This window comes from Photinus pyralis, unplaced genomic scaffold, assembly GCF_008802855.1.
Source record: "Photinus pyralis isolate 1611_PpyrPB1 unplaced genomic scaffold, Ppyr1.3 Ppyr1.4_LG1, whole genome shotgun sequence".
Taxonomy (NCBI): Eukaryota; Metazoa; Arthropoda; class Insecta; order Coleoptera; family Lampyridae; genus Photinus; species Photinus pyralis.
The window spans coordinates 33,680,188-33,697,175 of NW_022170249.1; the positions used below are offsets into that span (position 1 = coordinate 33,680,188).

At 36.0% G+C, this 16,988-nt stretch overlaps 1 protein-coding gene across 1 annotated transcript; it reads left to right on the forward strand.

Moving 5' to 3' along the window:
• The first annotated feature begins 299 nt into the window (after positions 1-299).
• LOC116159897 (farnesyl diphosphate synthase 2-like) lies at positions 300-15,221 on the forward strand. The gene is made up of 6 exons (XM_031472989.1): positions 300-435; positions 2,258-2,552; positions 13,866-14,306; positions 14,352-14,418; positions 14,485-14,661; positions 15,022-15,221. The coding sequence occupies exons 1-6, from the start codon at positions 326-328 to the stop codon at positions 15,219-15,221; spliced, it is 1,290 nt and encodes a 429-aa protein (XP_031328849.1). The 5' UTR covers positions 300-325.
• Positions 15,222-16,988: the final 1,767 nt, after the last annotated feature.

Genomic DNA, 16,988 nt, shown 5'->3' on the forward strand with positions numbered 1-16,988 from the left:
TAAAGCAAATTAGGATTTACATTAAATCATTTACAACCACATAACAATAATTATTATTCGTATAAATAATATTTACTTGCACGTGACTCATGTGCAACGTATCTGACGGTTACTAACTACAGACTTTACAGAATCAGATCTCATCTACGTCATTTTAAGATAAATGTCAACAAGTGAAACTGGGATGATTGCTCCTGTCGGGGGCAATTTATTATACTTATACCGGTTAAATTTTATTACGACGGATTATAATCAGGAGATATGAGTACATCGTTGTTTTTACAAGGTTTGTTCGTCTCACAACTTAGTGCAATTCGTTTTGAAAATGTTTTCACACAACGTAAGTTTACACATGAAGCGCTTTTTGCAGAGATCGTATAGGTTTTCAAGATCAGCCCAATTTTGCCAACACATGCACGATTCAAATGACGCAAGGTAACGTCGTTGCTATAACTTTAGTAATGGGCGCGGTCACCAGACGAAGCGCTTCATGAGCGCTATCTAAAGGCGGAAATACTCTAACAAGGTTTCTCACGCTAGTTGCTGTCTGATATCACTGTCGAGGTGTAAAAATCAACGTACATCCGACTTACTGTGGTGTGTACACTGCTATCAGCCAGTATTTAGCGCGAGAAACCTTGCTAGAGTATTCTCGGCTTTAGGTAGCGCTCATGAAGCGCTTCGTCTGGTGAACGCACCCAATGTAATTTTCGTACTTCCGAGACTAAAGCCTAATTTACATTTATAAGTTTACTGGCGGAAAGTACTGTCGGCCAGTAAACTTGCCACGTGTAAATGCGCGGAAAGTGCCAGTTAAATAGAAATAGGGCATAAGCAAGTACTTTTCGCCAGTAAACTTGCCAAATGTAAATTAGGCTTAAAGTGACAACTTCACTCCATTATGACAAGGACTGAAGTGTCACTTTTTGTCCCTCCGGGATTAAATTTGGACGAAAATCCAGGAAAGATTAAATTACTAACAAGGCATTTTCATTATTAGGTTGTTTCACATTTTTTCTGCGGCACCACTTCTTAAACGCTTCGTACTGCTACTGATATAGTTTTTTGGACTTTGGTGGTAACAATTTTTCACATACTTCTGCTGCTCTTTTATCACTATCAAATACACCTTTGTCACAATTGTCACTCATTACCAAGCTTATGACACTAGCAATAATAGTTTCCAAATTATTTTTGTTACCATAGCATAGGGTTTGGTGTACCAACGCATCGTTTCTATGGTAACTTGTTATAAGCAGCGATTTTTCGATAGAACCTGGTAGAAATTTGTATACAGTTCCAATTTGACGTACTGAATATCATATTAAAAGTTCCCACTGCCACTTCATCCCTTTATTGGGGGTTGAATCCTGGACTTTCATCTTTGAAATGGTTGAAGAGCTTGTAAAAGTCGGTCACTATTTTTGCATCGTTAAATTTTTGAAAATGAGGCTACATTCGGCGACAATGACAACCAAATTGTGATGGACCAAAAATGTTGGAGATTAAATAACAAAATTTGGAAATTGGGAGTTAGGACCTATAACAAATTTCAAAGAGAGCACGTATTTACAAGAGATATAGTGGCTGCTGAACGCAAAAAAACAAATTACTCTTCACTCGATCTCGAATCAACTATCTTATTATTTTAAAAAGTGCTCGACTTTGAGGACTAATAGAAAACCATTCGGCGGATGTGAAAACGCGGTCAATTCTATTTTGGTTAGGCCACAACTTTTCAAAGGTACTTTAACACTAACATATGAGCGCTACCGACAGAAGTGCTCATTTTTTGTCTTCCACGCTACAGCGAACTTTAGAGCCGCATAAGAAGAACAGCATTATATTCAAAATGTAATTTTAGTGGCCACTTTTTTTAAATGAAAGTAATACCAGTTAGATTTTTTATACGTAGAGACATCAAATGTTCCATTTCGCTGATCAAATTCAAACAGCGAAGTATTTTTTCGTTGCTAAGAAGCAGAGAAGTAAACAAAATTCTCTGCCTTCATGTGTCATTTGAGGCAGTGAGCCTTCATTTTGTAAACCAATTTCAAATTGATGGCGGTTGTATCACTTAGCATCAATTCAGGCTACGACTCTCATAGCAGAGTTAATCATACGATACTGTATTTTGTACAATTCAAGATGGCGCACTTCTAAATGAGGTTAAAAAAATTTCGGTAGACCTTTGAATATTCTAAACCTAGTTTTTGAAAATTATACGATTTGTGCATAACGACCCATACATTTTCAGATCCCTTCAAAATGCTCCTGGACCTGAAGAAATTGGCCTTATATCAAAAGAGGCGGGGGCATATTTTAAATCTCTACTACCAACCCTAGTGAATGACTTCATCGATGCACCGTATTATAAAGATTGTCCGGAGGTTGCAAGTCAATGTAGAAAGATGTTAGAGTACAATCTGCCATACGGAAAGAAAGTTAATTCTTTCGGGGCGATAGCATTTTATACGTCAATGGAAGATCCAAATAAGTTAACCGAAGAAAATATTAGATTAGTCAATATCTTGGGTTGGTGTATACAGATGGTAAGTGTACGACATAATTCGTAATTTAGTTCTATTCGCCGAGTACCTAGTACAGGCATAAGATTTTACAAGATGATTTCAGGAGAAATTTCTCTCTAATTATAAAATATCTTATAAGATAATAAGATAATCTTATAATTAGAGAAAAAAAAAATTAAAAATGAAACATATGTGATGAAGTTCTCCATTTTCTGGTTCTGCTAAGATTTGAAGTTTTGAATATTATATATTATTATAATAAAAAACACAGTCGTGGTTCTTTTTAATATTCATAACTAAAAATGAAACACTGTCCTACTCATTGGCAGTACCTATCACTAGTGTGTAAAAAAATCAGCTTTCATCCAACCGTAATCTATAGTTATATCAGTAGAAAGTTTGTGAAAAACCGACCAAGAATTGTTAAGAGCTATTATCAACGTTTTCATTCGGTGTATAACTTATTTTCTCAAAGAAATTCTAAAAAAAACATTTGGAATTGGTAACGCAAGAAGTACGAAAGAGCCTTAAGTAACATGGCCTAAGACGGCAGACGGTCGATTTCGGCATACTCGGATTAGGCCAAAGTGGAACTCGGTGGGTTAAAATTTTGATCACTCTCGTTCAGTGGATTTCAAGCTAGCTCCCCATCAAAGCAAATGTGTAAGTGTTACTCATCAGAAGTCGTATGCGTTTGTGTCGCTTTTTTTCCCAGAAACCCTTGTTTGAAACTTTTATGGTAAAATGATAGCAACGGTAATGCGAGACTTTCATTAAAGCTCAACTTTTGTCAATAAAGAGAGGAATCAGACTGCGAATTGTACTTTCAAACGCTTTTTCACTTGAGTAGAAAATTTGGCAAAGAACGGGATGTGAGAAATAACTAAAAAACTCCGTTGCTTCCGTGTGAATAAGCTTACAGTTACAAATAATCCCCCCTTTGGGTTATTATTCCATAGGAAGACTGAAATCATATCGCGTGATCCTTTAGAACTGAGGGTCGTTTTTATAATAGACTGGTTCATTTTTCGAAGTTTCTCTGTCCTAGGAGCATATTCAGACAACATTTGGCCAACAAGGCTTTTTTTACTAATTGGTACCTGCTGAACATGAATATCGATGTTGGCACCTCGAAATCTGAACAGGAAGTCCAGAATTCAAGATGGCGCCCAATTTCCGAAAATGTTGATCTTTTCACTCATGCGACCGATTTTTTCGATCTAAAAACGAATTATAATGTTATTCCTGACGTACGTCACGATATAATAATAGTTAACTATTGTTTTAACAATAATGTAATAGTTTTTTTTTCACTACTAGCGTCTGATGACATGATTATAACCTTTTTTCCACTTGTAAAGTAGGCTTTCTCGGCATTTGTTCAAAGTGGTTAATAATGTGGACATTATTAACTAGCAGTCAATAATGAGAACTGTCACGCTGTCACTTTTAGAAAACACAACCCGAAATTTCGCTCAATAAACGTTTAGACAAGTTCTCTAAAATGAATAATTGCCACCATTCGCCATTTCCAGAGAAATTACATACCTAAAATTATCACATTTTGAAAAAATTCGAACGAAATTACTCTTTGAAAATATCTCAATGACAGAACAAAATACGGCCTGTTTGACTTGTACTTCTACGTACTTGATTGACATGTTAAATTAATAAACAAAAAATTCTGTCCAACCGTTTACTTTCTTATCAATATAATATGTTAATTTAGAGGACTTCAAGTGCTAGTAGTGAAAAAAATAGTATATAATAATAATAATAATAGCAATAATAATGAAAGCGCTTTTAAAGACCACGGAAGGATTTACAAACGACACTGGTATGCAATTCGGTATAAATAAATGTAAGATGCTTCACGTAGAAAAGGGAAAACACAAACAATACGATGTAACCGAAACGCTTAATAATGAGATACTAAGAAACATGGAACCACATGAGACATATAAATACCTAGGGTTTGAGCAAAACACAAGTATAAATCATTCATATTTTAAAACACAGCTCAAAAAGAATTATCGGCACAGATTAAACAACATCCTCAAATCCAGGTTGAACTCTAAAAACACTTCTAAGGCTATAAACACCTACGCCATACCACTCCTTACCTACTCATTCGGCATCATTAAGTGGTCAAACACTGACCTAAAGGAACTGAACCGAATAACAAGAACGAGATTGACGCAACACAGAAAACTTCATCCAAATTCATCTATAGAAAGGCAGACGATCAGCAGAAAAGAAGGTGGGAGGGGACTCGTTGACATTGAGACACTTCACCACACGCTAATACAGAACCTAAGGACATACTTTTACAGAAAACAGACACCCATTCATCAAGCCATAATTAAAATAGACCAAAACTTCACACCGCTCAACCTAACACAAGAAAACGTAGACGAGACACTTGACATAACAACGTCAGAACAAAAAAAGATCAAGTGGTCAGAAAAAATACTGCACGGTCAACACTTTGCACTAGTACAAGACATTCATATTGACAAAACACTAACGTACTCCTGGTTAACAGCGGGGAAATTATTTCCCGAAACAGAAGCCTTTATTATGGCAATACAAGACAGAGTAATAGCAACAAGAAATTACAGAAAGTACATCATAAAAGAACTTATCGACACAGATAAATGTAGAAAATGCCATGCATATCAAGAAACAATTGAACATATTACAGGAGGGTGTAAAGTAATTGCAGGCACCGACTACACGAATAGAGACAACACAGCAGCAAAAATCATACACCAAGAACTCGCACTAAAACACCAACTGATTCAAACACGCACACCATACTACAAGTATACACCGTTAAACATACTACATAGAAAACAACGAATACAAATTATACTGGGACAGGACATTACATACGGACAAGACAATCGCACATAACAGACCGGACATTACACTAATTAATAAAACCGCACACACAACACAGTTAATAGACATAGCCATCCCAAACGACGCTAATCTCATACACAAAGAGCAAGAAAAGATCATAAAGTATACTCCACTAGCAATAGAACTCAAAGAACTCTGGAAGCAAGAACAAGTAACAATAGTACCGGTCGTACTCTCAGTCACAGGACTCACAACAAAAACATTTACACATTACTTACAAGCACTACAGCTCAGCACACATATACACACAAACATACAGAAGGCCATATTACTAAACACGGCAAATATGGTCAGAAAGTTTCTCAACCAATGACACTAAACGCCACACATTACCACATGATGACTTGGTTAAGACCCGTCTCATGTGAAGCATACCACCATGAGTGAGTAAAAAACGACGATAATAATAATAATAATAATAGAGATTTATTAAATAGAATATAAAACAAAAAAACAAAAAAGAGAGCTTCCAAACTAAAATAATCACTAAAATACAATATTCTATTTAAAAGGGACAAGATATCGGCAAGCCGGTTTGCAATCTCGCCCTAAGAGGTCGAAAAAGTGTAAATTAATTAGAGTGCTATAATTATACAATGTTCCTAAAAATAAATAAATATTTCTTATACAGACATTTGTTGTGACTGCAAACATAACAGCTTCTTCTTCATAGTTCTCCTAAATGAATTAATGTTATTGGACGTTGTAAAATCAATCATATTAGTATTCAGTATGTTTGATGCTATGTATTCAAATGAACTTTCAAATTTTTGGCTTACATGAGCTGGTATATTGTAGCGTTGAACATGTCTTAGATCGCGTGTGTGTAATTCTTGTCTAGTTTGTAGTAATTCGAATAGATAAGTTGGTGTAAGGGAATTGATTATAGTATAAATAGTGCAAGTATACATGAGATAGAAGCGATGTTCTAGTTTAAGATGTCCTAAGCTAACATAATGGGGTGTTATATGGTCCTGTTTACTAATTTTATAAGCAAAACGTAAGCAACAATTTTGCAGAACTTGCAATTTATGTTTCAATTTAGCTGTCAATAATGGAAAATACACACTAGAACAATAATCTAGATTACTTAAAACTAAGGTATTCATCAAGTTCCATTTTGTTTTTGCAGGTAGAAGGTCTTTAAATTTATACATGTAGGAAAATTTGGCATATCCTTGGCTACACTTTTTGGTGATATGAGATTCAAATGTTAGATGTTGATCAAGGAAGATACCCAGATTTTTTACTGTAGGGTTAAAGGGTATTACGGTGCCACTTATCAAAACACGATTTGTCACTAATGATAAGGCTTTTTGACACATAGTTTTGGAACCACAACACATAAGTTCACATTTTTTTATGTTTAAACTCAAACCATTGTTACTTGACCAATTCGCAACGCACTTTAAATTAATGTTTAAGATCTCGATCGCGGTATTAATGTCTTCTGGTAGGCAAGAAAGATAAAGCTGCGTGTCGTCAGCATATAAGTGGAGGTTGACGTCAGGTGTAGTGCATAATGTCAGATCCGATGTAAACAGACAGAACAGGATTGGGCCAAGTAGACTCCCCTGTGGAACTCCTCTAGGTACATAGACTAGATCCGATAGGTGATGTTGAAGTTTTACCCTTTGGGTACGACGAGATATATACCACGGTAGAGAAGTCTATTATTGTCTTCGCACCTTACACCCCTCGGCGCAAGCGCCTCAAGATGTAATCTTGGTGCTGAGGCAATAATACTGGACTTCTCTACCTCGATATATAATGTACTATTTTAGCGGCAGGATGCGTAAAATTAAGAATTTCGAAATTCCTAGCTCTCCTTGCCAAAAGGAGGACTTGCAAAACGATTGTTTCTAGTAATCCTGACACATATAAGTATTCCCGACATGCGTTTATATTGCATAATTCTCCTTATTTTGACAACTACAATCTTTCGAATTTTACGTTAATTTTTAAATGAAAAAAATGAAGGAGTTCAACTAAACTGCGGTGTTTCGGAAGATTCTTATTTTGCTACGTATTAATTACCGTTACTCAGGATATATTATTATTATTATTAAAGTATGAACGCATATAGAAAAGTGAAAACAAAATATCTTATTTTCATGGTGTTAGCTCGATCGTCTTCTTGAGAACATAGGTAGTACAAATCAATTGAGCCTTGCAACATTAACAAAGTTTTGACGAGCAATCCTATTTACAACGACAAAGGACGATATCTAGAGCAGCCTTCGGAATTAATCTAACGTTGTGAGAATGGGAATGTAGCCATTTTCAATTCTTTCCCCAGGAAATCAAGGATAGATATGCTAGTCTGAGCGACATTTCAGAGTTTAAGGTCAAAGAACTACCTCTTGCGATTTACACCTGATATGCCGTAATTATGGAAATGGATGAAATGCTAGAAAAGATTAGATGGAATCCCAAGAGAATGGAGTTCAGAATTGTTAGATCTAAAGCTTCGCAGCTCCTGAAACCTGGCAATGCTTCTCCACTCTGGGAAGTCCTACTTGATTAACCGAGATGGGGCCAGGGACGTGCGCATTCTTCCAAACGGACGTCTGGTAGCGACTTCTCCCTACCGAACTAAGCGGGACGCGCACCGTCGGTGGAAACTATGGTATCAGCTACCTAAATAGAAGAAAAGACGCCACCTAAAATATGCGAGCCAGGTCGATACTCTGAACAAGTGAAGTTTCATGTACCTAGTTATGATACCAACCTTGTATAGTTTTGTCACGAAGATTTTTGCAAAAGATATATCTTCTCGCTGAGGAGTATGGTACCCAGCGTGAACAGTAAAGAAGAGCGCTTTTGAAACACTCTCTGGTTCACATCCGGGTTCGGATATAGATATTTGTAAATGTCTAGTGGGTTGGGTTGGTAGACCAGCCTTGCCTGAAACCCCCCCCTGCTTAAAAATAAAGGTAAAAAATAAATAAATAAATAAAAATAAATGCATCCAAGCGTGGAAATTCACAACAGCAATGACGTGACATCACTTCCTGTGATAGCGTAAAAGGACAGGATATTCGTTACTACTGCTTTTGGCCAGTTCCTCTGCACATCATTATGGATAGGAACAAATACATATCTTTCTTGAAGTACCGGTCAGCAACCAAACTTAGTTTGCCAGTATTTTCTCGAAGTGATGAAGAAGCAACAGAAATACATCTGTATCTGTAGCGTTATCCTAGTATCCGCTTCCTTGTGAAAAGCTTCTAAGGAGGAAATCTGTGTCGTCTGACGGTTACAGAAAACTTTTCTTTCATCACTGAAGCCTCCAGTAATCACCAGTACGCCGTCAAATGAGGCGTATTTAAGGTGATGCGACAATAACTCGTTTCTTTTGTTTACCTCTAATGAAAGGAAATTCTTCCATATGTGAGGTAATGGAACATCGCGGATATCTATCACACGACGCACAGAAACCAAAATGCTTGCCAAAACAGAAATAATTTAATAATTACAAGATCTGAACAAATTTAAACAGTAGCCATACAGTACTATGAAAAAAAGGTTTCCACTTTTACGCATTTTGACGTTAGAAAAACTATGGAATCATTGTTTAAACATTTGTTCACTATTATTATCGTGCCGTACCTCCGTCAGGAATAACATTATAATCCGTTTTTAGCTCGAAAGAATCGGTCGCATGAGTGAAAAGATCAACATTTTCGCAAATTGGGCCCAATCTTGAATTCTGGACTTCCTGATCAGATTTCGAGGTGCCAACATCGATATTCGTGTTCAGCAGGTCCAAATTAGTAAAAAACGCCTATTTGGCCAAATGTTGTCTGAAATGCCCTTAGAACCTGTTAAACCGCTGCTTTTTATATAAGTGAACCAGTCTATGATGGCAGAATTGCATACAACTGATGAAGTAAAAACGTCAAATGCCAATATCTCGAAAACGGACGGTCAGAAGAGGCCCTTACAAAGGGAAAATGGTAGATATGGAGGAAGCGCATCCGTTGGTGGGTCAAAATTTGAAATGCGAATACCTCGAAAACGGCGTGTTAGAAGAGGCCCTTGTAACAGGGAAAATGGAATCAAAGGCTGAATAACTCGAAAACAGAGTGGAGTGGCAGAAGAAGGTACTTACAAATGACACCTGTTTGATACTAAGTTGTTCGGGTTGTCTTGTGGATGAACCCTATATTGATTGTGGTCACAACATCGAGAGATCCATGGACGCGGAAAAGTATGTTTTAGACAATACCACGATCGATTTCATTTGCATTGTAGTTTCGTGCAAATGTTGAGCGCGTTGTTTGATAAATATTTTATAGTAGGTACTTTTTCACGTCATAATAAGCTGTCATTGGTTTTGACGGCCTCGGTCGAAATTCATTTAAGATAGTACAAAGATCGTAACCATATTATACCATTTATCCTACTCGTAATGTACAAAGTTCACATTTACTGTTAAGATGACCCCACGCTCGATTTTTATATGGATTTTTTGAATGAAGAAGGATTGAATCCCATCAAAACCGAATTCATTTGAGTTAAACGTATGCTCTTTCCATATACTTATTTTAGCTGTCTAGCCTACGTCGCGATAAGGTTTATGAACATTATGCGTAATCCCTGTGTACCTTCTTTCATGTAAATGGCAGTAATTAATGTTAATGCCTGGAAAACGCGTTTTATTTTCAACTTAACAGTTCTTGTGGATTATCTTATTACTTTTGAGTAGGTTATTACCATGAATTGTGCAAACTTTCCGCGGTATGCCAGGATTTAATTCCAGATTCCCATGTCCCTATTAAATCCTAACCGCATTTAATCAACAGACTTCTAGATAATGATTCCGTTACGTGGCTCTTATATAAATATCAGACAATGCAACTCTGTTTTTTTATTGCCAGCCGTCAGAGGGAAACAAACTTTATCAAGAAATGTCTCACCTATATCTATCTATATCCAAAAACCACCCCCAACCGTTGAGAGCACTTTTCACTCAACACCACAACTTAATTTCATATAGTATAGATGCAATCTTACTGCTAGTAACAAAATGCTGGAGAGCGCTAACTAACAAAGGAGAGTAGTATTAGCAAAGAGTATTATGGTTACTCTTTGGTATTAGTCTAATACCTAAACCCTCATCGCAAGTGCTGAAAAGATACTTTTTGTGCTCATTGTATGGAAAGAAAATGTTTCCAAGTATCCTCGATGCACGGAATAACGATTTTCCCACACTGCGGTGTCACAGGAACGTATTTTTGATTTGAATTTTTTTCGGCTTGTTTCGCGTAAAATTACGGAAATTAAAATCTAAAGGTGGCTTGTAGTTCAAGTTCGCAATCAGTCAAGCAAATACTCTTTAAACTATGTTCATTTCTTTATTTTGTCGATTGGAGTTGGCGAGCTTTCGTTCATATCCGTCTTAGCACTCTCTTTGTAAATTAATGAGTCTTTGGAGACAAGAAGTCGCTAATTTGTCTTATATTGGTACATTTTAATTACCTGTATATGTCGCCTTCATTGTTGAGTAAGCATTTTCTGTTAACCAATTAAACGATGCGAATCCTGCGCCATGTTTAAGCTTTTGCATATTAGGGTGTATTGTTACTATTTCGGTAGGAGGAATTAAGGGATCATTTTTTGAGGAAGGAGAGAGTTCGCTGTGGGTTTTCGAAACGACCGGACGTAGAGTTCGCTGTTGGTGTTCAAGGCTAACAGACGAGACGTAGGGTTCGTTGCTGGGTTTTCGAACAGACGTATTTTTTCGCGCTCCATTTTTTCTGCGTGCGGAGTTCGCACCCTTATAATCCGGTCAGTACCGTTATTGTCATAGCAGCTTTCGTGCCCCAATTTAGTATTCCATAGCGGCTTTTTAGTGCCCCAGTTAACATTTCGGAATTCAGGATCGTCTGAATTACTAGGAGGGATTTCCAAGTTTCCTAGTGACATTTCGCACTTTCCATATATTCAAGTTCAAATTTATTTATTAGTTGTAATATGTCACAAAATTATTTAACGAAGTACAACTAGACCACAGGCTAGAGCCCAAAACGGTGTAGATAACTGAACTTCTTTTTAAATTATAAGGTTGAGATTAGAAATCTTAAATATTTAATAATTCAGATAACTTACTTTTAAATAAATCGAGTCTGTTGTGAAATATATCTAAGTTAATATTGTTATTCGAAATTAAATTACATAAATTCATAGGATAAAAAAGTGGCGAGTCCTAATAAGAGTTCGATTTGGCCCAGGGAATATAAAACGTGGCTGGTTCCCTACGGTTGGAAAGCGTGTACGTTTCTGTACGCTATTTTTATTCGGGTAGTCCGCCCGATTTGATTATTTGAAGGCGGAGTTTGTCATTATTATTTTAATTTTGTGCAGAAGCAAGTTAACCAAAGTTGTGTGAGAAGTTTAAAGCCCTTTGTCCACTTTGTGGAAAAAGTTGAAAAATCAAGCAGTTAGTGCAATCATGAGGCCTTCTTCTATTAAGGTTCTCTTGTTATTAACAGTGAAAAGTTTGAACCGTCTGAAGAGCCACCCACAACTTATCAATTTATTCATTAAGTTAATGTTGGTTGTCATCAAGTAGTTTTGTGTGTTAAACAAAAGTCAAGTTCATCAGAACCTGTCAGCGTTTGTGTGTGAAATTAAATGCACCTTGTAATCGCAAATCTTTGTTCTCTTATAAGAGAAAAAAAGTAATTTAAGATTTTCAATATTTTTAACTATCGACCGCCTGGTGCGGGGCTATTTGTTCAAACAATCTTTGTAATCGTTTCTTTCTTTTAGGAATTTTGTTTTAATTTTTCATTTTGTGTGCTTCAGATAAAATTTTTGTTATTGCCAATCAATTAATTGTGTGTTTATTCGAATTCTTTGTGTGATTCGGATAGAGTTTTCGTGACAGATTTTTTTCTCGTGGCCAGAATTGTGTCAGGTGTTAATTAACTTTTCTGTAGTTATAATCCTTTGGAATTTCCGAAAGTTGATCGAGGATACCGAGTCTCCGAAACCAGTAATTTAGGTTAACATTGAATTTTTCTTTGTAGCAGATACCGGAAGTGTAGAGGAGAGATTACAAAAATTCTATTTTACAATTTTAATTTGCTAGCTGGGCAGGTCTTTTGTGGGCGGTGTAGTTGACCGCATTCCATTGCACACAGCATTCCTTTAACATGAAAATAAAGTGACCAACAAGCAAATAATACTTTTAAACAACAAACAAGTAATTTTTAATTAAAACAGATATTGAACCAAATTGTACAAAAGGAGCTACTCAGGAGCTGCATTGTACTTGCTTAGAACGGTAAAACTTTTTCTTAGTATTACAATAGCGATTGAAATGGCATACTTGAAATCAAATTAATAACTGAATTACTAGCGATACTAAAACTGAAAAAATCCGGTGTTCGGTTGATTGTAACTATCCAATTCGCATTGTGGCCGTTTCTAAAATGACCACAACGCGTTATGGGCATAAGTTCACGACCATAATAATAATAATAATAACATTTATTGATTATTAAGTAATCAAAAGGACAAGATTCCGCAAAGCCGGTTTTCAATCCTGCCTAAAAACTTGCCATATTTCCTGGACATACTTTCAACTATAACATCTTATAAAGTTGCAAAAAAATTAAATATATCTATATAACAACATTGATGGTCTTATAAACATGCAAAACTAGATTAAATATAGAAACAATAAAATATATGTATATAAACAACGAAAATCAACAATGAAGCAAGAATTATTATATTCTATATGCCAACAATCTAAATTAAAATTATAAATAACAAATAGACATTGATTGATCGAAATAAATTTACAAAATTGGCGAGGATTAGTATTTTTGCTTATTATAAATAGGTAGTGTTATTATTTTACGTAATAATTCTTAATTGGAAACTACAAAGCGGGTACTTGGCTACACATTTAATTTGCCAATTTCTGTGAATTTAACAACTGATTTCTAAATTTTTCCTTAAATTGATGAGCAGATGACAGTTGAAATAGTACATGATATTTATTTAACATGCAAGGGGCTGTGTATTCAAAGGAAATTTTGTATTTTGCTGTAGTATGTTTAGGTATAGTGTACTGGGTATTGATATTTCGAAGGGCTACATTATGCATATCAGCTCGTTTTACTAACAATTTAAAAAGATAATGTGGAACAAAGGTATGAATCAAATTGTATAACAAAGTAGCAAACGTAAGTGTAAAACTACTTTCTATTTTGAGATAATCTCCGTAACACGGAAAAATACTTAATTTCGGTGTTAAAACATTTAGCTTCGCCCGTAACGCGTTATGTGCGACGTGCGTTATTTTCGCTCATAGAGCGTTTTCGATATTTGTGCGTAACAATGGTTAAACGATGCACAATAGTCAACACTAAAATACATACCTTGTTTCAGTTGCATACTAGTTACATAATAGTGGATGACATTCAAGACGGTTCTCCGACGCGTCGAGGATTACCATGTTGGTATTTGGTGGAAAATGTCGGAATGCAAGCTATCACTGATGCATTGTGGATATATAATGGACTATTCATGATCATAAAGAAATACTTGAGGAATCACCGCAACTACATCTCGCTTGTTGAATTATTCCACAAAGTAAGTAGGGAAACGGCTATGGGGCAATCCGTGGATTTGATTTACGACAAACGTGGTGTACCTCATTTCCCTCCGTATAACATAAACACGTATAACTATATCGCCCGTTGTAAAACTGGGCCTTTGTTTACACTTCCCGTTAGATCTGCATTACTCTTATGCGGTATAAACGATGAAGCTTTACACGAACAAGTAAACGACGTTATGATGGAAATGGGAAGGCACTTTCAACTACAGGTAAATGACTAGTTAGTGATTTTAACATTTTTACGGACCTCGTAGAATGATTACTTGGATTGTTTTGGCTATAAAACTCTAACGGGAACGACTAGCACCGACATTCAAAAAGGTAAATGTACATGGTTCATAGTAAATGCGTTAGAACGAGCATCCCCAGCACAAAGAACTATCCTAGAGGAAAATTATGGCGTGCTAGATGATAACGCTATTTTGGCAGTTCGTTCCGTATACGACCAGCTTGATCTCCAAAATTTAGCTTTGATCCATGAAGACGAATCTGATAAACAAATTAGATCACAAATCGATCGGCTACCCAAGAAATTACCTCACGATTTATTTGTGAAATTATTGCGTATTCTTTACAGAAGGAGCGGATGAATGTAGGTACCTAACCTACATAGTATTAATAAAGATTACTTCTCCTGCAGCAGCAGTTTTTAAGCTTTAAAATTTAGCGCTTCTCAGGAATTTCATATTCACATGAGTCGAATTCAAGATCATCAGAATGTGATGGATTATCTGCCATCCACATGTAGTGTTGTTAATATCTTGTCTAATTTTCAACCATCCTTAAATTATGTGCTTTCGTCTTAATATGATGTTACTGGAAGCACTGGAACCCCTGTGTCCGTTTAACTTTCAAAAAGTAAAACAAAAACACCAATAAACCAAATCACTCTCTATTTCCATATTTCCTGATGAAAAATTACAGAAACGACCAGTACCGAGACCAGTACACAAGCTACTGTTTATACCGCTACCATGGCAAGCAGTCATCTCCAAAATTTATGTTTGATGCATGAAGACGAATCTGATAAGCAAATTCGATCACAAATCGATCGGCTACCTAAGAAATTACCACACGATTTACTTATGAAACTATTGCATAGTATTTATAGAAGGAGCGGATGAATGTAAAGTATTTAGAGTTAATAAAGATTACTTAATTTCTCCTGCACTAGCAGTTTTTAAGTTTTAATACTTAGTGCCTCTGAGGAATTTTCTGCACTTTTAGGTATAGTCGACTGCACGGTGTTTTAACCACAAAATAGCATAATGCAATGAATTATGTACTTAAGTAGTTGAATGAATCAACGATATTAGGTACCAGGTGATCATAAAGTAGTGCGGACAGTTTGAATTTCCCGCAAAACAAAAAATTTTCAAAGTTGGTAACACGCCAAATGTCATTTAATTAAACGCAGTGGCACTGGATGGGTCATGTTTTCAAATACACGTTCTAACATTGCTGGTGTGAAGTTCTTGAGGTGGCAGTGCGGGTCGGTTTTCACGCCGCAGAATATTAACAGGGTGACGTGCAGCCAACAGGAGAGATGGAAAAGAGTAAGTTGTCGTCACCTTTTGATGTACAGTACGAGAGAAAATGAGAGTAGAGGTGGAAAGTAACACAAGAGGAAAATGTGCACAAGCAATTACTATAGGGTGTACTAACACCGGGCCACCCAACCTAAAGTAATGTTCATGCGGTTCCAAGTTGGTTATAATATCAGGGGTAAGGTTTAGTGGGGGGTGTCCCACACTACTCTCGCTATAGAGCCAAGCAGCGGTATCCGTAAGGATTGCCTAATCCTAAATAAAGCCGGATGGACGGCCAACCATTTTGAAACCTACAACCACAAACAGGTTCCGGTTGTACATTAATATTCAATTAGGTACGTTTAAACTTTAAATAATATGTTAGTCAAGGAGTTTTACTTTTAACAATTATGTCTTCATAGTTAATAATTTGTTAATGTTTAAAACTTAGAGATCACTTTACAGCATGCGTCGATAAATGAGATAAATTGTAAATGTAGGTAATTTATCTTCAGTGCCATTTAAGATGTAATCCATCACCGCTCTACAACTCTCCTCTATAATCATTTTATTATCCAAATTGTATAACCAGAAAATGAAGTCAAAACTATTTGCTCTGATTAACTAATAAACAAGTATGGCAGTTGTGGGATAATCCTAACAGTTAAATTAAATTACATTGCGGCGGTTTATAACAACAAAATCATACTACGAGTACCTACAGGTTTGTTCGTTTCACAACTTAATTCAAGTCGTTTTGAAAATGTTTTCACACATCGTAACTTTACATACTTATGAAGCGCTTATTGCAAAGATCGTATAGGTTTTTAAGGTCAGCTCAACTTTTCGAGCATATACAAAATTCAAATGGCGCAAGGTAAGTTTGTTGCTATAACATTAGGGTAGTGTATCGGACCGTATGATTCTGTAGAGAAACTATAAAATAAAAAGTGGTCAAAATATTTTAAATTTCCACTCAATTTAATGTGAGACCTACAAATTTGTATACAGTTACTATTTGACATACTGAATAACGTACCTACTAAAAGTTTCCACTGCCACTTCATCCCCTTTTGGGGGCTTGAATCTGTTTAAGCAGTGTGATGTAAATTAAGCGGGTAGCGTTGAGCAAGTACTCACCTTCGTTTGGGGGCATCCCGGCTTCATTTTTTATTTCTGATCTACAAAGTACATTAAAAATAAAGAGACCCGAGTGTCCTCAATTTTTATTTGCGAGTAAAATAAACTCAAAATGAATTATTGAAAAACTGTGTTTTTAATACGAATTTGAAACGCTTCAGTCTAAATAGTAAATACGTCACAAACCTACAACCAATCACGTAGAAGTGAGCCGGAAACCTT

Coding starts and splice junctions, on each gene's coding strand:
- LOC116159897 (XM_031472989.1), top strand. CDS start 326: ATGTTTTCACACAACGTAAGTTTACACATGAAGCGCTTTTTGCAGAGA. Junction 14,419..14,484: donor TAGCACCGACATTCAAAAAG/GTAAATGTACAT, acceptor GAACTATCCTAG/AGGAAAATTATGGCGTGCTA. Junction 14,662..15,021: donor TTTATTTGTGAAATTATTGC/GTATTCTTTACA, acceptor GAAAAATTACAG/AAACGACCAGTACCGAGACC.